Source organism: Geotrypetes seraphini, chromosome 1 (assembly GCF_902459505.1).
Source record: "Geotrypetes seraphini chromosome 1, aGeoSer1.1, whole genome shotgun sequence".
NCBI lineage: Eukaryota > Metazoa > Chordata > Amphibia > Gymnophiona > Dermophiidae > Geotrypetes > Geotrypetes seraphini.
The window spans coordinates 117,875,550-117,897,937 of record NC_047084.1 but is presented as its reverse complement, the minus strand read 5'-3'; the positions used below and the strand labels follow the sequence as shown (position 1 = coordinate 117,897,937).

Here is a 22,388-nt window from a genome sequence, read left to right as displayed (position 1 = left end):
AGGAAGAAGTAATTGTCCATTCCTTCCCCAAAATTATCCATCTTTATGTAAAAAGTTAGATGAAAACCACAAAACAGTAACGTAGTATAAACTTTCCTTCCTTTCCTGGAACTCTCACAGACCAACTGACAAATTTTATCTGTAGCGATATAAACCTTTCCTATTTTTTTCATACCAACTGATATAACTCAGACTAAGCTGTAGAAAGCCACTTTAAATTCATCTGATCATCCTGTTGAGATATGAATTCTTGAAGATCTTTAGGATCATCGAAATTGGATGTTTTATTATTATAAGTCACTCTCATCACTGCTCGGTACATCAACCCATATTTAGCACCCATCTGCCTGAATTGTGGAACTGTTTCCTCAAAGATTCAGTTTGCTTTGCAAAGTCTGGGAATAATGAAATTTTATTTTCCTGCCACTTACATAACATAGCATAACTTTATTTTTCTATACCACCTCAATCAAAATAATTCTAGGCGGTTTACACAAAAGAGAAAAACTGGACAATCAGCAAAATACAAAATACTAATGGTAAAAATACAGCATGTTAACTAAAAAAAGACAAAAAAAATTTATGTTAATACAATAAAATTATTATGTTAAGAATAAAACCTTGAATTAAGAGATAAATTTATTAAACAATACTGTCTTAATTTCTTTTCAGAAGGCGCCGTAAGACAGCATGGCTCCACTAATGTAGTTACCCAACCAGGACTGCTGTTTGCTTGCTTGAAATGTGAGCATCCTGTCTAAGAAAGACCTACATTTACAGCCTAAAATCTTCGGGTATGCAAATAAATTACAGTTCCTGGTTAACCTCACAGGGTTATGTAGCACGAAATGGGATAAGAGGTAGGTAAGGGCAAATCCCCAAACCAACTTAAAACAAAGGCATGAAAATTTAAATATTACTCGTGCTTCCACTGGTAGCCAGTGTAATAATCTCTATTAAGGAATGATATGTTCGCTTTTCTTCAGCCCAAATATCAGGCGAACAGCTGTATTCTGCACTATTCTCAATTTTCTCACAACTTTCTTTCACTTGTTTTGCTGCAGAAAGGATTTCCTTCACTTGTTGGTAATGTAAGAGTTTGAAAATTAGTGGTCTAGGACCTGCTTGTTTATTTGAGAACGGCTTGGAATTCGATGTGCTCTCTCCACCTCCAAAGGAAAAGTAAATTTTAGCAAAAGTATTTTAGGAATGAATTCATCTATAAATTGACTTGTGCCCTCCACATCTTCTGGCAGACCCAGCAATCGGATGTTATTTCGCCTACTCCTATTATTTGTATCTTCCAGCTCTTTAATTAGTCTATTTATAACCTTCCAGTCTGCTTGGTATTTGTTTACATCATCTTCTATCACAGAAACATGTTGTTCCAGCTGATCTGTACATCCACTGCAAACTGACAGTTTTTGTGACAGATTGAAAACTTCCTTCTGGATTGAAGTATGTTTCTCTGTATTACCTTGTATCAGCTCCTGTATTTTCTTTAATTCAACCATAATTGGATTGTTTATTTCCTCAGCATCTTGTGGCAGTGGTATCTTTGAGGGAGTTGGAGGATCTGTTTTTGATCTTTTCGCTACTTCCCGCTGCCACAAAAGCTGTTTCTAATTTTGATTGCTTCTTCTTTACCTATTTTTGTAAGATTTTAAGTTACAATCAAACCTCGGTTTGCGAGTAACCCGGTTTGCGAGTGTTTTGCAAGACGAGCAGTGTTGGCATCGCTCCCCCCCCCGCTCGCAAAGGCCCCCTTGCTCAAACCGGCACCCCCCGCGCGAACCGGCCCCCCCCCCCGCGCGAACAACTTAAACTTACCCCCCCGCCCCAGCGAGAGGGAGAATTAGAAGCCCTTGAGCATGTGCAGATGCATGCTCAAGGCAGGCAGAAGCCAGAAGATCTTCTAGGCACCGGCACGATCTGTGCCTGCGTGCCGGTGCCAAAACGGGGGGGCGGGGCGTGGGGGTAAGTTTAAGTTGTTCGGGCGGGGGGGCCGGTTCGCGTGGAGGGGGGGTCTTTGCGAGCGGGGGGCGGAGCAGCGCTGCTGGCCTCGGGGGGGGAACGTATCAAAGCGAGTTTCCATTATTTCCTATGGGGAAACTCGCTTTAATAAACGAGCATTTTGGATTACAAGCATACTCCTGGAACAGATTATGCTCGTAATCCAAGGTACCACTGTATTTATAATATATTATGATCGTTATCAAGTGCAGGGAGGGAAGAGCAATGGATTATCCGTCCATACCGTTGAGCAGCCAAGTTTCTTCCCCCTAAATATCTGGTTTCAAGAGTATCCTCCAAGGAAACCTTACACTGAACCATCTGCTCCCGGGCAACTGTCAGCTTTCCCCCACATCTCAGTTTAAAAGCTGCTCTGTCTCCTTTTTAAACATTGAAGCTGGAATTACTCCCATTGAAATGGATCTGGCCTGTTATGCGGAGGTTATTTCTCTGTAATCCACAGCCTGCTCGGACCCATTTTCAAATTTGATGAATTTTTTCCCTAGCTTTTCACATTTGATCGCATTCCATTAAATATTTGGAGAGTAATTATGCACCCAGACAGACAGACAGACAAATGATCAGCATGTTATGTATAATTTCTTCCCACATCCGCAAGATTGGAAAGATTGAAAAAAAGAAATATTATTTTGATCGTGAAAATGATTCTGAACTGGCAAAGAAAACAAACAAAGAAGGTGACTAGTTGGTAATCGATCTCCTTTATTAGATAATTCGCTATGACCAGTCTGGGCTCTAGAATAAGCTCTGTTATTGTCTACTGTAACCTATTTGTTGTCATGACTAGTCTGTTTTCAAATGATTGTAAATGTCTATTTGTAACCCGTTCTGAGCTTCTGGGAGAACAGGATAGAAATTGAAATAACTAAATAAACAATATGACACTGACTCGACATGATTGTGTTTCGGCCTAAAAAGGCCTGCCTCAGGAGTCTGATTTTGTAAACCGAGGAGAACAAGGTATTTAGGGATTCACAAACATGTGACACTTCTCTTTTAGTCTTAAAAAAGACTTTTGTTTGTTCATCTGTCGGCAAAAGAAAGACGGTATGATTGTTTGAGGTAAAATAAGGTTCAAGTATCTGCCTTGTAACCCACATGCAGTGGCTGGAGGCAATTCTGCGATCCCCTATGAAACCGACAAGTGAACAAACAAAAGTCATAGTCATATCTACTATAATAAAACCCTTAGCGTGCATGTGTACTTCAATCTCCGTGTTCCGTGCCTACATGGTGCCATGCCGTGCATGTGCAGTGCCTGCCTCAGCTGATTTCCTGCCCCGATCTCTGACGCTCAGGACCTTGTCCTATGCCTTAAGTAGTTCTGAGGTGGGCCAGCTTTGTTTACCTGGGCAGGTAACAGTGAGCCAACATGAAATAAAAAAATTCAGCTATTACACTTTCTCACATTGCATCAGGATTTACTAGCTAGAAAGAAAAGAAAAACTGTTAGATAAGGCCTGATCCAAGAGCAAGTGAGAATGTGGATTAGTAGCTATAAATTAATAAATGAAAATTGGATAATCTGGAATAAAATGATCAGAAATACAAAAAAGTTTAAAAACAGGGACTTTAAGTTACCATATGGATTTGATATATGTCATGTGCTTGACGGATATAGGGAGGCAGGCTAAGACATTTTTGTGATTGATGAATACCATATCAAATGTACTCCAGATGAGAAGCTTAAGTTTCTTATAGAGTTTCTTTGTGTTAGAGTGACCAGCCTGAACTAGGCCAATCCTCAGGGAAATGTAGGCAGACAGGAGTTGGCTTTTGACCTGGTATCCACATACCAGGGGGCCCTGGTTTACCATGACTTGAGTTTGCTAAGGACAAATCTAAACCACATGTGTATCATGGTATGAATTGATCCAAAATTAAGTGTCAGAAAGTTAGGAAAAATTACATAATAGAAATTTTCTTAGGTAGCTATAGGAATATATGTTAATAACCAATATAGATTAGATAGGAATATAGGTTATTTTGATTTTCATATATCTAAAATCCTGAAGAGATCCTGATAAGGCAACAGATGGTGTTTGACCTCTGACCTTGAGCAACTTTTTCTACTTCATTAGAGAGCAACTTTTTTACGTAGAACCTTGATGGGAGGGGTACCTGCTCCTTTCCATCTTCTCTTTGTGCAGTCTTTGTGAGACAGAGATCTCAGAATAGAAAAGAACACTGACATTTACAGGAAAGAATATAAAATCTGAGGAGTTTTGTAAGTGTATTATAATATTGGTCTATGTATTTCTTATTTTTATAAAATATGTAAGCTTAATGTGAGAATGTAACTTTTTAGATATAAGAATGTAATTTGTGATATGCCTATATGAAGCTAGCCTTATATGGAAACAAATAATGTGGACCAATTAGATTGCAGATGGATTGTAACGAAGGAATGTCGTCATTTAGGATATATATGGACGTGTAACTGGTAAAACGTTGGAATTTTTTATGAGCAAGGCCAGCTTTTGGCTTCTGTAATAATTCTCTGATGCAAATGATACTCAATTGATTTGCTAATTTGAGTAATCTAATATTGATATCTAATAAAAAATAAGATTTTGGATTTTATTAAAATATTTTGCATCATTATTTTTTTCCATTTTCATTTTACAACCCTAGAAAGCTATAAGTACGCATGTGTGCAATTATCCTGATCAACGCCAGCTGACTTTCTGCCTTTTCATCAAGCAGCCGCGGGGCATTTGTTAGGCTGGCCCACTTCGATAATGTGAGGCGGGCCGGCCTAGCAAAAGCTCTGAGGCTGCCCGGGCTAGTGGATGCTGGGCAGGGAGAGCAGGGAAGGGAGAAGGGGTGCTGCTGGACAGGGGGGAGGTAAAAGGGAGGGAGAAGGGCTACTGTTGGACAGGGGGAGCAGGGAAGGGGTGCTGCTGGACACGGGGGAGGTAAAAGGAAGGGAGAAGGGCTACTGCTGGACAGGAGTAGTAGGGAAGAGGTGCTGCTGGACAGGGGGGAGCAGGAAGCAAAGAAAGAAAGAAAGGCCTCAGCGCCCCATTGTGCTAAAAGTTTACACATCTATTCTAGCACCCGTTAATGTAACGGGCTTAAACACTAGTTATCGAATAAAGGAGACTGAGCATGAACTAGTCACCTTCTTTGTTTGTTTTCTTTGCCTTCCACGATTCGGGAGGGAGGGATCTCTTGTTTTCTCTGAGTGAATGATTCTGAACTGAGGGTCTGTGGTTCTGGTACGTACCTGAATCTGAGCACTCAATGTGCATGTGCTGATAAGGCTGACGGCTCATTCTGCTGGTCCCACACTGCGAGAGGGATGATTCTGTGCCATTGCAGTAAACACCCATGGGGGAATACTCAATGTTTATTTTCTCTGGATGAAGATGATCTGGAATGAATGAATTAGTTCCTTCTATTCTTTTTACATTGTATGTTCTCTCTTCCTGCGTGTCCTGTTTTGTGCTCACTTCCAAGACAGGTCCACATTCCAGCTGTTTGCACACCACCGCAGCCTCTGGCAGGTTCCACTGTACACGGCCATATAGATCAGACTGAGCCCTCCCCCATGTGTTATTGTAAAAAAGTTCCAGTCTCCCACCACATTGGCTTCTTCCGTTCACCAGTCTGACATTGGAGATTTCTACAGAGAACAGAACAAGGATGTAATACACACATGTTCACTACACTTACGGGTACCTATGTGTTCTATTTAATTTATTTAAAAAACATTTTTAATCCGCCTTTATCCAAGGTGGCTTACAAATTTCCATACATAAGCAACATAAGCATACATAATAAAATAGGCGAGAAAGACAACCTTCTATTACCCTTCTCCAGAATCTGACATTTCTCCCTTCCATGAGTCATCTTTCCTCCCTTCCAGTGTAACATTTCTCCCTCCCTTCCTCCTTCCTGGCCCCCTCCCTGTCCAACATTTCTTTCTCTCTGCCTCCTGCATGCTTCCCTTGCTCCCAGTTCTCATATTCTCCCTAACCAACATCTCTCCCTCTCCATGAAAACAACCTTGGAGATGACACTAGAGGACCTTACTGGACTAGCACAAAGCCATTTCTTTTTAGATCTGTAATTCATCAAGTCGCTAGGACTTGAACACGAACCGATGATTTCTAGCAGTTAAGTTGGAAGGATATTGTCCTTTTTCTAAGACTTTTGAAACAACTAGTGATCTAAGCAGGGAATCTTTCATGAGATATTAAAGGCAACTATCCAAGAGAGTTAGAAAATTTATTGAATAATAAATGAACTTTGTCCTTCCAAGTTGTAAGAAAGCAGTCCCAAATTCTGTCACCTAGGCCTAGATTCACTAAACTTACTGATTTGGATCATTGTTGGGCAATTCTTGGCCGAATTCTGCTGAACAACCGATTCACAACAGATTCTACGTGTGCCCTACAGTAAGAGTGATCAAAACGCATAAGCAGAGTATCCTTGTTGGTTATCGATGCAATTTATGCATGCGCTTGCTCTTCGCCCTTTACCATGTACTTAGTGGGCGGGGTTTATTCCCGCACATCATTGGCGCAAAGCACAAGCAAACTCAAAAGAAAGGGGGAGAGGTGGCCGCAGTTTACTTTTGCTGGCCCTAAGAGTTGGACATTTTAAAAAAGGAATTATTTGTGACCGACGCAGCGAAGCCAGATTATCGAACAGAACACGCTTTAACCTCGCGGGTTAAAACCACGGGCTCGCAATGCACTTTTTACAGAATTAAAAAGGAATTCTTATGCATAAGCAAAGTTAATTTACATTTTTATTTTTAATTTTGATGGTTGTTTTATATGGGGTTGTAATTTCGATACTGATATTTCAGGGCGAACAGGGCAGGAGAGTTGGCAAGGAAAGTAAACGAATGGTCCTCAGCAATCGCTTCTTTTCACATTGGCAAACCCAATCGGTGTTTCTTCTTCTGCTTAGACTTGTTGAGACAGGTAAGAGGACTTTCTGGAGTTAAGTTATGGAACTCCTATTACCCAATGCGGAGAATTTCCCAATTAATAATTATTATTATATTCCTCAGAAAAAAATAGGATCTGCACAGGGTGTGGATCGTTTGGTATCAACTGAAATTAATTTGACAGAGTTTTGGGAGAATAGTCAGGATATGATCCAGACATGGTCTACCCTGGTGATAACATGCATGAGTGAGATGGATAAGATGATATTAATGAAATTATACTTTAAAAACAGGTGAATGAAATTTTGTGGCGACTTGGTTAGGATTTTTCCAGATGTTTCTAGAGCCACTCAATTAAGGAGGAAAGAATTTCTGAAATTAAAAGTTAGGATTCTGGCTCTCGAGGCATCGTTTTATTTAAAATTTCCTTGTAAGTGCCTTGTTAAATTAAAAGACACTGAATTTGTATTTTGGGATCCAATACAGTTACAACAATTTTTACTTGCTAGAGAGAAGAAATGATTAACGATCACTGTTTAACCATAGAGAATAAGAGGAAACAATAATTAATCCCATTAAGTTAAGAATATATCTTGAATTTATTCTTTTTTTTTCCTATAAATTTTGCTCTGTAATGAAGTATATCTCCCCATTAATGTGGGCTTGAAAAGGAATTATGCATGGAAGTTTTGATTATTGTAAATGTTTAGTTAATGATGCCTGTTTTTCCTTGTTCATTATGATAATGTAACGATTGAAAACTAAGTTATGGAACTCCTTAGTGAGTCAGATATGAAATTGCGGTGAAAAGGGTAGGTTCAGAAAATTATTAATGACGCAGCTTTTTGTAGATGCCTTTTAAAAGTTATTTTAGTCAAAATTGATGAATTATCTATGAGCGCTTCTTTCCACATTATGGTATTTCCCTGAGGATTATATGTATATTGTTATCTTTTATCTTTGAAATTGTAGTTCGTGCCTATTATCCTCTTGTTTCCAGCTGTTATGGTTTTATGTCTCCAAAAGTCTGTCGCCCCCTGTCTTTTTAAATTTGTAGTTTAACTATTGTTTTCTTTTATGATTTTGTACACCGCCTAGAGGGCTGATTAGGCGGTATTATGTATTTGCTTTTATTTTCGTCGGTTTTTTTAACATTGTGATGTAAACTATATAAACAGTCTACTTTTAAACAGTATATAAATTTTTTAATAAATAAATACTTTTGCATGCCATTTGGATCGGATCGGGCAGAAGTTTAGCAAATCGGGTCGGGGAACGATCGCAAACCAGTAAAACTGGTTTTGAGATCGTCGGGACAGTATCGTAAGGTTTAGTGAATCTAGCCCCTAGTATACTTGGATCCAGTACCAATTGTAAATTGTGGATAATCAAACTTCTAATCTTAATTATCTTATGATAATTATCTTATCTGAAAAATAATCAGCTAAGTTAGAAGCAGTTGGAAAAAAATCCTGATTAACAGTGTGACGTAGAGAAAAAGTTTCTAAAAGTGTTAAAGACCCGTCTGGAATGAGAGGCAGATTCATCTGAGTAGGAAATAATGATTTGTTAGCATTCCTTATTGCCACTTTATAAAATTGAATAGTCTTCTTCCGTTTGATTTTTATTTGGGGGCTAGGAGAGTGGTACTACTCCAGGACCAGGACCCAAGGAGTAGCAATATTCCATGCTACCGATCCAGGGCAAGCAGACAAGGGGGAAGCCTCTGCTTGCCCTGGATCGGTAGCATGGAATCTTGATACTCTTTGGGGTTCCGGAATCTTGCTATTCTTTAGGATTCTGAATGGAATGTTGCTACTCTTTGGGTTTTGGCCAGGTACTAGAGACCTCGATTGGCCACCATGAGAACGGGCTACTGAGGTTGATGGACCATTGCGCTGACCCAGTAAGGATATTCTTATGTTCTTGGATAAACTTCATATCCTTAAATTAATACCTCCACAGTTACAACCAGCCTTTCTTGGGCTACATTTTTAACCATTCCTTACGTTCTTACCCATTTAATGTTACTTTCCTATCACATCCTTCCTTTTCTTCCCTGTAAGTGATTGCCTTGTTTTGTTTGGTATGATTTAAGTATTTTCCCTAGTTCTTTTAATATAAGTCACTTAGAAATGTTTATAAGCATTTTATCAAATTTTAAATAAAACTTGGAAACTTGGATTAAAAAGAGGGGGAGTCAGCCGCAGGTGACCTTTCACAGTACCTGATAGGGCCCTAAATTAGGGTTACCAGATTTTCCTTTTGGAAAATCCTGACTCCTAGACCCACCCCCCAGCCCCGCCCAATTCTACCTATCCCTGCCCCATTACACCCCCATCCCACCTAAGCCCCGCCCCCTGCTCTTGTTGTGCAGGAGGGCATCCGTGCATGGCCTCATGCTCAATGGCGATTTCTTAGAACCTTTTCAAAATCCGGACAAAGTGCCGGGGTTGGTTTTTTTTTTTACTTTATATTCTTTTACAAGTTGAATAAACAATACTTGAAAGGAAATATTACATTTTAAAAAGGAAAACTAATAATAAAATTAAAAAATAATTCTACACTTATAACTATAAAGTCCACATTAAGAGGAGAAAGAATCAACCATTTCCAAGGGGAGTTGGATTCCAAGAAATAATAATAAATTAATCAAATTACGGAGTACAGCTGGATTCAATTAATGGCCTGGGCCGGGTTTTGAAAAGCCTTCTGCACCCCTGGACATTTCAAAAGGAGGACATGTCCGGGGAAATCCAGATGTCTGGTATCCCTACCCTAAATTACACCTATCAGAAATCTCTACGCTCAGTTAAGCTGAATCCCATAAGTCACCAAGTCATGGTCTTGAGGGAAGGAACAAACTGAGAGCTTCCACTGGCCACCTGGACTTAACCTGAGGGCTAAAGGCCACAGGCTGAGCCCACAGAAGTCAGAACTGTGAAGAAAAAAAAAATTAAGACATCGCAGCACAGAGAATACTGGCAAGTTCTAGAACCACCACTCCTTATACTGCTTGCAACGTCACTGGAATGTTCCACGTTGTCTGCCTCCATCTGCTCCTAGGGGAGAAGAATCCACTCGACTGGACTGGTCTAGCAAGAATCTGTAATACCCACCAGGATCTGCTCCAGAGCAGATGACTCCAACTTCTTCCAGATGACTGTAGAGAAACCCATGTGATGTTGAGGATCCACATTGAGAGAGAGCTGACTCTGACCCGCCACAGAAAGCCCTGTTCCGGCACATCAGATCAAAATGAGAGCCAAAAGGATTTGACCGTGCAGTTTCCATGGCAGATCCACAGCCCAACTGCTTACACACCACGGCCGTATCTCGGGTGTCCCAGTAATGATTGCACACTGAGCTCCATTCATCATGATAATGGACCTCCAGCCGTCCATCACAATCACTGCTTCCATTCACCAAACGCACTTTGGAGATACCTGCAAGACAAAAGGAAAACAAAATGTGAGAGTAGATGAACTCAGAACTTCTCCCTAGCAAAGCTATGCTTTTTCTCTTGGTCTTCTGTCCCCATTTATTATCTCTCATCCACATCTGATGCGCCCTGAGTGCCAAAATTAAAATGGCACCTAAGTAGGGTTACCAGACATCTGGATTTCCCTAGACATGTCCTCCTTTATAGCCTAAGCCTATTCCTCCTTTTGAGGACATGTCTGGGGGTCCGGACAGATTTTCAAAACCCGGCACTTTTGAAAGGCTTGGAAGAAATCACTGTTGGGCAGGCAGTGAGGGGCAGGGCTCGGGCAGGGCTAGGGCGGGATTGGGGGGCGGAACTGTGGCATAACAGGGTGGGGATGGGTGGAACTGGGCAGGTCTTGGGGTCCAGATTTTCCAAATGGAAATTCTGGTAACCCTACACCTAAGCCATTATAGAATACTAATGTGAAGCCATTTTGGCATGTCACGGTTTAAGCTTTGCCATTTATAACAGGTCAATGGCTGGCATATGTTTGCACGCCTGCAAACGCCATAAAGTGTGCGTATTTGATAATATTCTATAAGTTGTGTGCATATCTCCTGCAATTACCACTTGGACAATACCATATAGAATAGTGCTAGATTCACATACATACGTAAACACCAGTGAGGTGCCGCAGGGCTCGGTGCTTGGACTCATGCTCTTCAACATCTTTATAAACGATCTGGACATTGGTACAACGAGTGAGGTGATTAAATTTACGGACGATACAAAGTTATTCAGAATAGTGAAGATGCAGGGGGATTGCGAAGATCTGCAACGTGACATAATCAAGCTTGAGGAATGGGCATCAACATGGCAGATGAGGTTCAACGTGGATGTGTAAAGTGATGCATGTAGGTAATAAAAATCTCATTCATGAATACAGGATGTCCGGAGTGGTACTTGGAGAGACCTCCCAGGAAAGGGACTTGGGAGTTCTGATCGACAAATCAATGAAACCGTCCACGCAGTGTGCGGTGGCGGCGGCGAAAAAGGTGGACAGAATGCTAGGAATGATAAAGAAGGGGATCACAAACAGATCAGAGAAGGTTATCATGCCGCTGTACTGGACCATGGTGCACCCTCACCTGGAGTACTGCATCCAGCACTGGTCGCCGTACATGAAGAAGGACATGGTACTACTAGAAAGGGTCCAGAAAAGAGCGACTAAGATGATTAAGGGACTGGCGGAGTTGCCGTATAGCAAAAGATTAGAGAAACTGGGCCTCTTCTCCCTTGAAAAGAGGAGACTGAGAGAGGACATGATCGAAACATTCAAGATACTGAAAGGAATAGACTTAGTAGATAAAGACAGGTTGTTCACCCTCTCCAAGGTAGAGAGAACGAGAGGGCATTCTCTAGAGTTAAAAGGGGATAGATTCCGTACAAACGTAAGGAAGTTCTTCTTCACCCAGAGAGTGGTAGAAAACTGGAACGTTCTTCCGGAGTCTGTCATAGGGGAAAACACCCTCCAGGGATTCAAGACAAAGTTAGACAAGTTCCTGCTGAACCAGAACGTACGCAGGTAGGGCTGGTCTCAGTTAGGGCACTGGTCTTTGACCTAGGGGCTTCCTAGGGAGCAGACTGCTGGGCAATGATGGACCACTGGTCTGACCCAGCAGCGACAATTTTTATGTTCTTATGGTCATTTCAAGTGTGGTTCACGCTCCATTTGTGAGATGACATTAAAGCATTTTAACACATGCAAGAGAGATCGCATGGTTTACATGATCAAATGTCCCTGTGAGCAACTTTATGGTGGGATGACAACCAGGGAGCTGAAAACCCGGCTGTTGGAGCACAAATCAAACATTACACCTCTAGTACAGCATTGCATTTCTCACCAACATGGTTTCAATTAATTACCGTATTTGCCGACGTATTGGAAGCACTTTTTCCCCCTCAAAATACGCTTAAAATATGGGGTGCGTGGAGATTACGTGATGCTGTGAGCTGGTTAGCTGCACGTTGTACTGGCTCCGGAGCCCTGCTTTTCATTCTGCTACTTGCAGAGCACAAACGTGAGAAATTTTGACCCTCTTTACCAGCGCTAGAGTCTCTTATTACATGGACAGGTTCTTGGCTTCATCTGCTGTTCCTAAGGCTTCTAAAACAGCAAAGAAAGATCGGGAGAAGGGACGGCCCGGCGATGACAAAATGGCGGCCGCACCTCGTGCAGATACTCTGGTGTTTACCCCTGAAAGGTTATCGGAGTTGCAGCAAGTTATTTTCCAGGCATTGGGGCTGCGCATGGAGCAAATTTCCACCCAGCTTACTAAATTAGAATCGCTGTTGGAGGACAATTCTACCCGTGTGACTGAGCTAGAGACTCGTGTTTCTGCGGTGGAGGATGGGGCTACGGTGATGGAGACTACGGTGGCAACACTTACTACCCAGCTGCGTACTTGCCAAGATAAATTGGAAGATTTGGAAAATCGTTCCCGCCGCGGAAACCTGCGTTTCATTGGGTTACCTGAAACCATTTCGGATGCAGTGCTTCTATCGGTGGTGGAGTCCTGGCTGGCTAGCGAACTTCCTATGCCGGTTTCTTTGGGCCCTGATCGTTTTGACTCTGGGCTACAAGGAATTTTGGTGGGATTGGATGCAGCCAAGGCATTTGACCGGGTTAATTGGGTTTACCTATTTCGGGTGCTCACGTACATGGGTTTTGAGGGATGGTTCCTTGAGATGGTCCGCTTGCTTTATACTGATCCAACTGCTTGTATTCTGGTGAATGGTGTCCGTTCTCCTGCTTTTCAGATAGCCAGGGGTACTAGGCAGGGCAGTCCGCTCTCCCCTCTTCTTTTCTTATTATACTTAGACCCCTTCCTGCGTACTATAATGCGGGATGATGTTTTGCATGGCTTGCTAGAGGGGGATTCACAATTGAGGGTATTGGCGTATGCGGATGATCTATTATTGACTTTGGGATCTCCAGACTCATCCTTACTTAGGGCATTGGAATTGCTGGATGAATTTAGTATGTATTCGGGTATGGTTTTAAATAAACTAAAGTCCATTGCCTTTAACACCGGAAGTGCAGACTAAGTGGCAGGGGCCTTTCCCTCTTACTTGGGCGTCGGAACATCTTACTTACTTGGGTATTGTTATTTCCCCTGACCCCTCGCAATTGTATGCCCTTAATATAGACCCTCTTGTCCGCCTCACTGTACAAAAATTGGAGAACTGGAGGGTATATCCGCTTTCCTTATTGGGCAAAATAGCATTGTATAACATGGTACTGGTGCCTCAGTGGCTTTATGTATTTCAGATGATATCTGTTTTGTTATCTGCTCATCATGATAAACTCATTGGGAAATGTTTACAGAAATACTTATGGAATGGAAAAAGAGCACGTTTGTCATTACTTCATCTGGCACGCCCTAGAGATCGTGGTGGCTTAGGTCTCCATAGCCTTCGTTTATTGTCTCGGGCGTGTCAGATGAGATATCTGAATGACTGGTTTAGGGGGACGGGACATTTCTCGGCTTCCCACCAGGAACTTTTACTTTGTGCCCCATATCATTTTAGTTATCTGCTTCATGTACAGTGTTTGCCACGGAAGACATCATCTGCAAGAGATCTTTTCTTATTACCATTGAGACGCCTTTGGAAACTTTTGTGTCACCAACTTCATATTCCATTTCAGGTGACTCTCTACTTACCGCTGAGGGGCAATGGGGACTTTGCATCGGGACTGGAACCTTTCTCCTCTCAGGTGTGGACTGTCCTGTCTAATCAATATGTATTTCAATTGTCCTTTCTAATGGGACTTTGAAATCATTTGAGGAACTTCAAAGAGATCATGGTTGGACGGAACGCGACTGGCTCTCTTACCTTCAACTTTCCTCTTATATTCGTACTTTGCCACGGGACTCCATTACTGACCAACGTATGGAATCCATTTCTGAGGCTTTGGGTTTGTCAGCGCAGGTACCGATTCCATTGAGATCCCATCATCGTCATCTTGGGCGAACTTTATTATGACACTTACGCTACTAAATGGTCCCTGGACCTTTCCTGTGAAGTGACTGCTTCTATGATTTGGAGGGGGATCTTTAAGACGGCCCGTGTGTCCTCTAGTGTGACCCTGTTTGAAATGAACTATAAATTTTTGCTCCGGCTCTACCGATCTCCATCTTATCAATTCTGGGCAACGATGTGTGCGTCTGATCAATGCCTCAAATGTTCCCACTCACCAGCTACTCTTGGACATCAGTTCTGGTCTTGTACATGGATCTCCACTTTTTGGCAGCAGCTTCGCCGTCATATTCAAGCTATGTGGAATTATAACTTTGTTTTTGACCCGGTAATGCTGTTCACTCTGGATCATCTTCCAATAGCGGCACCAAAGGGGTTTCGGAGTTTTTTAGCTCGTTCGGTGTTGTTGGGGAAAAAAGTGATTTTGCACTGCTGGATCTCTTCTGATTCTCCTATGCTTTCCCATTGGCGTACTTTAATGTTACACTAAGCATACATGGAGAGGTTATGCTTTTCATCGTTGGACTCTGCTCTGGGAAGGACCTTTTGTCTTTGTTTGACACCTTTTTGGGACACTTTAACACCCAGAGCACATAGCCATTTGCTGAATGTATGAGATATTTGTGGTTTGGAATGCACTGGAATGGAATTTGTTTCTAGTTATTGTTTTGGCTGTGGTTTTGGGCGGGGGGTGGGGGATGGGTGGGGGCTCAGGTATACGGTGAAGTTTGGATGAGTTCTGGTATCCAGGCACTTTGTTGTACACTATGTATATTTGAGTATTTTGTATTTTCTTGTAAAATCAATAAAACATACAGTGGTGCCTCGCCTAACGGACGCCTCGCACAGCGAACGCTGCGCACAACGAACTTCTTGTCTTGATTCGTACAACGGACTTCGTTTCACACAACGAAGTCGCCCGAGCTGCATCCTTCCGCGCAGGCACTGCACTTAACTGCCCTCTCTCACTTGTTTCCCCCGATTATCCAGCATCTAGCCCTCCCCCCCAAACACTTCCTGTTTCCAGCGTCAGAGGGGACGGGGTATCGAAGCGCGAGCGAGCTGCGGAAGTGGTGTTGGTGGTGGACGGCCTCAGGTATGAGTTAGGATGGTGGGGTGGGGTGGGGAGGGGAGGCCTGAGAGCGAGCATGCGCGCACAGGGAGGAGACGGGGAGAGACGCGCTGGATTGGCAACGGTTGCTCTCTGTCGCCTCCCGGGTCCAGCGGCGTGACAGTTTTCAAACAGGCGACCACCAGCTTTAACGGTGCTGACTCCCGACTACAGCCTCCAACAGATGACTGCTTCCCATTGCATCCGGCCGCTGGCAGGTCTCGCGCGCAGCAGCCAATGGGTGCCAGCCACGAGTCGGCCAGCACCAGAGGGGGGAATCAGGAGAGACGAGCATCAGAGGGTGGAGGAGAGGCAAGGTAGAAGAAGAAAATCAGAGAGGAGGAGAGAAGCAGAGAGAGAGAGATTGGACAAAGAGGAGGGGATGGTGAAGGAGGAAGAGAACAGAAAAGGAAAGCATAGGAGGAGCATTAGAGAGGGAGAGGAGAAGACAGTTTGCCAGCCTGAGAAACTCCCTAACCCCTTATGCTGCTGCACAGGGAAATGGGGAAAAATGACAGACAGACAGTGGGAGGGAGGGAGAACGAATTATTTTTTTTTACATGTATTGTTATGGGAAAACGCGTTTCACATAACGAACTTTTCGCATAACAAACTTGCTCCTGGAACCAATTAAGTTCGTTGTGTGAGGCACCACTGTATATTGAAAAAAAAAAAATATATGGGGTGCGTCTTATATGCTGGTAATCAAAATTATGAGTTGAAATTTCAGTCAGTCTGAAACTTCTGGTTTATATTAATATACCGTCACATTGTTTCTGCTCTCTCTCGGACGCCGCAAGTTCTCACAAGTATGCACTGTATATGCGCGTCACAAGCATGCACTGTAAATGCATTTCACGTTGTTTCTACTCTCGGACGCTGCGAGGTTTCACAAGTACGCACTGTGCACGCACGTCACATTGTTTCTGCTCTCTCTCGGATGCCATGAGGTCTCACAAGTACGCACTGTACACTCACGTCATGTTGTTTCTGCTCTCTCTTGGACGCTGCAAAGACTGTGTCACGTTGTTTCTGGGTTTTGAGGATGAAGATTAAAAGGTACCTAACTACAGTGTTCCCTAGTTACATTTTTTGTAGACATAAATAAGAATAAAATTAGTACAGTAAATCATTATCGAAATTCATGAAAAAAATGTAGAAATTGTTTTTCTTAAAAATATGTATAACAAATGAAGTGCGTCCTATATGCCATCAAATACGGCACTCTGTTTTGTAATTGATGTAATGCACAAAAATTTACGTGGAGAAGACCGTGGTTTGACTCTTAGACGCCGAGAGTCTTTTTGGATTGATTGGGGTGCCTTCTACCGAGTCCTTTCCATTGAGCTTTTTACACTAGCAGAGGCAAATGAAGTTGATTGGACCACAAGCATGATGTGGCACATTAGGATTGGTCAAATATTCTCACCAGGTCTCAGCGCTCAGGCGCTCTCAATTGAAGCACTAGTTAGTGTTCTTTTTGGTCACTTTGATAGTCTGATTGTCCCAATTTTTCTTTGCCTTTAGATACTACAGCACTGTCCCTATGAAGCCTCATTTTGTATGGTGAAACGGAGGCCCCGTAGGGCATGAAATTCCTGGTGATGGCATTTTCGTTAAGATAAGAGCTATTATTTAAATTTAAGCGCTCTTTAAATTTGCATCACATAAAGTGAACTTTAGTCATTCTTAAGTGATTTACAGATGGAGTTTTTTTGACCCATGATTGAGACATCACCTACTACATTCATCACGCTCAGGCAGTTCTGTAGCTTTAAAGGTCTCCTGAGGTTTTTTTTCTCCCAATACTGCTGTTATTTCTTAGAACTATTCTTTCAAGTGGGAGTTTGTTGCATTTATTCAACTGTTTATGGTTACATCCTCAGTTGCTATACTGATTTATGGTCTGTCCAGATAGCCCAGGTGACAATCCGGAGGGGAACTCATCCGGATAGAGAGAGAGAGAGGATTCAACCACCAGGCTAGACTGCACCGAGCCTCTGCCGTCCAAAGGGAGCGCATGCAGTGGATCCCTCTGCGGACTCCAATGGGAGATAAGCACATCCTGTAGCGGGCACAAGTGAGTCCTGTCCAGGGAGCTATATCTATAGTCACAAACATCTACCCCAGAACCTGCAGAGGCTGTCAGTTCTTGTGTGTCCAGAAAAGCATGCATCAACTGGTGAAGCTGCTCCTGGAGTGACAAAATGGACCCCGAGATATTCCAGGTCTTGCATTAGAATGCGTTGACTTTTCCAAAAGTTGACCACCCAGTCTAATCTCTGCAGCAATTGGACAACCTGTTGCACTGCTTGGCATCATTCAGGCTCAGACCGAGCCCGATGAGCCAATTGTTACATTACATTACATTACATTATTGATTTCTATTCCGCCTCAACCTTGCAGTTCTGGGCGGATTACAAAAGAGACATCTGAACATTTCCAGGATGATTACAAAGAGACTTCTGGACATTTCCAGAAGAGTTACAAGATGATATGGATGTACTCGGATTCAAAGTTTCCGTAGGTGGACTTCCATCACCTTGGTAAAAGTCTGGAGCACTGTTGTCAATCCAAAGGGCAAGGCTGCGAACTGGAAGAGCTGTTGCAAGATGTGGAACTTCAAATATCTTCTGTGCTCTGGAAAAATTGGAATATGAAGGCAGGCTGCCATTAAATCCATACAGACCAGAAAATTCTCCTGTCACTACCGAGGGAATCACCAACCACACTGTTTTCATTCTAAATCGAGGAATCTTAAGGACCACATTGACCGCTTTTAGATTAAGAATTGGACTCCAATCTTCAGAGTCTCTCTTTGGCATGATAAAGTATATCAAGTATCTGCCGGAGACCAAGAAGGACTCTGGATTGAGCTGTATGGGTGCTATATCAAGCAACTCTGACTTTGGCCAGTTTGTCTGGTCTCCCCACTGGAGAGTTCAGAAAAAAAATATGCAAGAGGCCGATAACTCTTGAGCTTGTACCCTTCTCACAGAAAGTCCAGCACCTAGCAATCTGTGATGAAGTCCGCCCACTCCTCCAGGAATGCTGAGACTCTTTGGTCCTCGGAGGGTCGGCTGAAGGCCTAGTGTCATAACTGCTTCTTTGAGGCAGAAGGAGGGTGTGATACCAAAGTCTGCAGTCACCTAGCTCCACCAGGAATCCAAGAGCATCTTTGCAATGTCCGGCTGATCAAGAAAAGAGGAAGACAGCTGCTTCGTGCACTGTCAAAGACTGGCTAGCCACCAATTTCAATTACTGAAGGGATTCTGAAATAATCCCTATTAATGTGGAAGGTTTGAATAGTCTCCACACAGCGGGGTCCTCCCCAAGATTCAGAGCCTCACCCAGATTTAAGTCCCAGAGATCCGTGACTGCAACCAAATTCCCCCCTTTGGAAGTGCCTGTCTGAGAAAGTAAAGGTATGAGTCATCCGTGAGCAGATTGTCCCCCAACTGTGTATGGCCCTGCTGCTGGGAACACGTGTTCCTGGAAGAAGGGGCCCCCCAATGCCAACAGAGACGTCATAGTAGGCGGCCTTGGCAATTTTTTTTTTTTATTTGGCTAGATAAGCCTGAAATACATATTAATAAATGCTGGATGAAAATATTGACCTTGAGGGCAAGCTACCTCCTCAGAGCCCTTCTTAGAGCTGGAGATTTTGTGGGCTGTAGGCATGGAACCACAGCTGCGTTTTGTTGGGGAAGCACTTGCGCTACCCCGGCCCAATTTTGGACTTTTTGAAAGGTCCTCAGAAGGACTGAGCATTAGAGCTCCACATAGGGCAGGGGGGGCTAAGACTGATGCCACCTTCCCCCCCCCATGTGCCGCACAGCAGGTGAACCATGGATGCTCGCCTGACAAACAACTGCCGCAAATGGGGCATGAATCCAAAGTATCCTGCCCTGAGGAGTCCATCTGACCTGTTATCTTGCAAAAAAAAAAAAAAAAGTGTTTTGGGGATCACATGACGCCATGCAACAGGGAGGACGCTAGTTGGTGTCTCTCCTGCCGCCCTCCTCGGCTCCCTCTCTTTTTATAATTTTATTGCACTTCTTTTGGACCACAATTTGGAGCGTTCGGGAGCTTCCCTAGCGCTGTGTGCTGTGCGCGATTTTGGTGGTGGTGACCGGTGGGGATGTCCCTAAAATCAACGCGGAAGAAGCAGGACAAAGGCAGGCCGGGAGACCCAAAGATGGCGGCTTCTGCTAGTCCCAGGGATTCTGTGGGGGGTCCTGCCTTGATAGCAGAAATTGCCTCTGAAGTCACAGTGGCGAAGGAACGTATCCAGGCAAAAACGCCTCTTCCCTATTGAAAGGCAGCTGGGCATCGTGCAGGTTAAGCTGGACAGTCTGGGGTAGGGGGTTGCCGCTTTTCAACACCGGGTTGGTCCATTGAAGAGTAGAGTTTTGAGCTTTTTTCTAAAGTGGAGGTATGAAGAGGCGTCAAGTATAATTTGGGCGAGCCATGAGTTTAGTTTGGCCGCTTGAAAAGAGAAGGTTCGGTCAAGGAATCTTTTAAGATGACAAGCTTTCAGTGAGGGGAAAGCGAACATAGTTATTCTGCGGGAGCTCTTATTATTATAGTTCAGGTTGAAGTGGGGGTAAAGATAGTCAGGCGACATACCCCATACGGTTTTGTAGCAGATACAAGAGAACTTAAATAGGACCCTGGATTCGAATGGCAGCCAGTGCAACTTGTGGTAGAAGGGGGATATGTGTTCCCATTTCTTCAGGCCGAAGATAAGGCAGATGGCGGTGTTTTGGACCAATCTCAGCTTCTTGGTGACTTTCTTGAAGGCGCCTAGATAAATGATGTTACAGTAGTCTAGGACGCTAAGAAAAGAAGCTTGTACCAGCAGACGAAAGGAGGTTTCGTTAAAGTATTTTTTAATGGTGCGGAGTTTCCAGAGTATCGAGATACATTTTTTAAACACTAGGTCAGTGTGTTTCTCTAGTGTGAGATGTTTGTCTAAGGTGACTCCTAGAATTTTTAAGGATTGCTCAATACAGTAGTCTAGGCCATTGATATGTATCGCAGTTTCCTTGATTTTGTCGTTTGGGGATACTAAGAAGAATTTAGTTTTTTCTGGGTTTAGCTTTAGCCTAAACGCTGTCATCCAAAGTTCGATCTGATTTAGGGTGAGAGATATCGAGTTTAGAAGCTCTGAGGTAAGGTGGGAGAGCGGAATGATTATGGTGATGTCGTCTGCATAGATGAAGAATTTGAGTTTCAAACTCTGCAGGAGGTTTCCTAAAGAGGCAAGGTAGATGTTAAATAGGGTGGGGGACAAGGGAGAGCCTTGTGGGACCCCACAAGGGTTGACCCAGCTGTAAGAGGTAGTGTCGTCCTTGAACACCTTGTAGGTTCTTGTTGTCAGGAATTCGTGGAACCAGTTGAGAACATGACCTGAGATTCCAATAGATGTTAGGCAGTCTAGTAGAGTGGCGTGGTCAACCAAGTCAAATGCGCTACTCAGATCGAGTTGCAATATTAGAGCGCTTGAGCCTTGGCTGAATAGTTGATGAAGGTGATCAAGCAGAGAGGCTAAAATTGTTTCAGTACTGTGGCCTGACCGGAAACCGGATTGATTGTCATGTAAGATATTATGTTTTTCTAAGTATGTGGTGAGTTTGGTGTTTACTATCCCTTCTGCTATTTTGGTGACCAGGGGGATATTGGCGATTGGTCTAAAGTTGGATGCATTGTTAGGTGGCTCTTTAGTGTTTTTCTTAATTGGCGAAATCATAATGTACCCTTGTTCAACTGGGAACTTCCCAGAGGTTAGTAGAGAGTTGATCCAAGTCAGCATTTTGGCCTTAAAAATGACTGGGGCCGATTTCATGACATTAGGGGGGCATGTATCTAGTCTGCAGTAGGAATTGGCATACTTATTGTAGTGTTTACTGAAAGTTTGCCAGTCTATGGGTGAGAATGTGTTCCAGAATAGGTCGGCTCTAGAGGGGTTTTGTTGGGTCAGTGAGGGAGGATCTTAGTTTTTGTATTTTGGAGGTGAAGAAATCCGCCATGCAGTTTGCAGTTAGGGAGGGCTCTTCGGGTGTGTCGATAAATGTTTCTATATTGTATAGATCATTTACCAGCTTAAAAAGATTGCTACTGTTGGTTGAGATGTCTCAGATTTTGAGGGCATAGAAGTTTTTACGTTTTTCTTTGGTCTGAGTTTTATAGATTTTTAGTTTTTGTCTCCAAGCGATTCTGTGCTCTTGTGACCCTGATTTTAGCCAAAGTCTTTCCGATTTTCTTAGATCTCTCTTTAGCATTAGTAGTTCTGTGTCAAACCAGCCCTCTAGGTTTTTAAGTCTCTTTCTGCGGGTTTTAATGGGAGCCATTTTATTTAGGACTAGCTGATGCCCCGGCGTTGCACGGGTATTTAATTATAGCAATAACACTGTAAATGGATTCAAATAAAGATACTTTATAGTGGTGAATGAAATTATATTTTAACAGCTTTATAAAAAGTATAATATTCAAATTATAATGTGAAATATTTGACAAAATGAATACAATACAACTAACACAAAACTTGATTATAAACAACAATTTTTAGTTTCACCTCCAGGAGCAAGAACATATAAATTCTTGGGTGAACCCACCCTTGAGCAAGCAACATAGAGTTGTCCATGGGAAAAACAGGGGGATCTTAAATCCACTCCACAGTATGTAATAGTCTGTCCCTGTGATTTGTTGATTGTGATAGAGAATGCAAGTCTCACTGGAATTTGCAATCTCTTAAACTGAAAAGGAAGATCTGTTGGAATAAGTGGCATCCAAAAGTTTCAGTATTGATTTAAACAACTCAATATGTGGAAACTCAGGTTGAAAAGAAACTCCATGCAGTTTTTTCCCGG

General features: G+C 42.9%; 1 protein-coding gene across 2 annotated transcripts in view; it reads right to left on the bottom strand.

The window, feature by feature from the left end:
• LOC117356829 (scavenger receptor cysteine-rich type 1 protein M130-like) overlaps positions 1-22,388 on the bottom strand; it is an 88,204-nt gene that overhangs the window by 13,334 nt on the left and 52,482 nt on the right. For both annotated transcript variants that reach the window (XM_033936574.1, XM_033936582.1), the window contains 2 exons: positions 10,057-10,383; positions 5,264-5,662 (listed from right to left, as the gene is read on the bottom strand). In XM_033936574.1, coding sequence (XP_033792465.1) covers positions 5,264-5,662; positions 10,057-10,383 — 726 coding nt within the window. The remainder of the gene's footprint in view (positions 1-5,263; positions 5,663-10,056; positions 10,384-22,388) is intronic.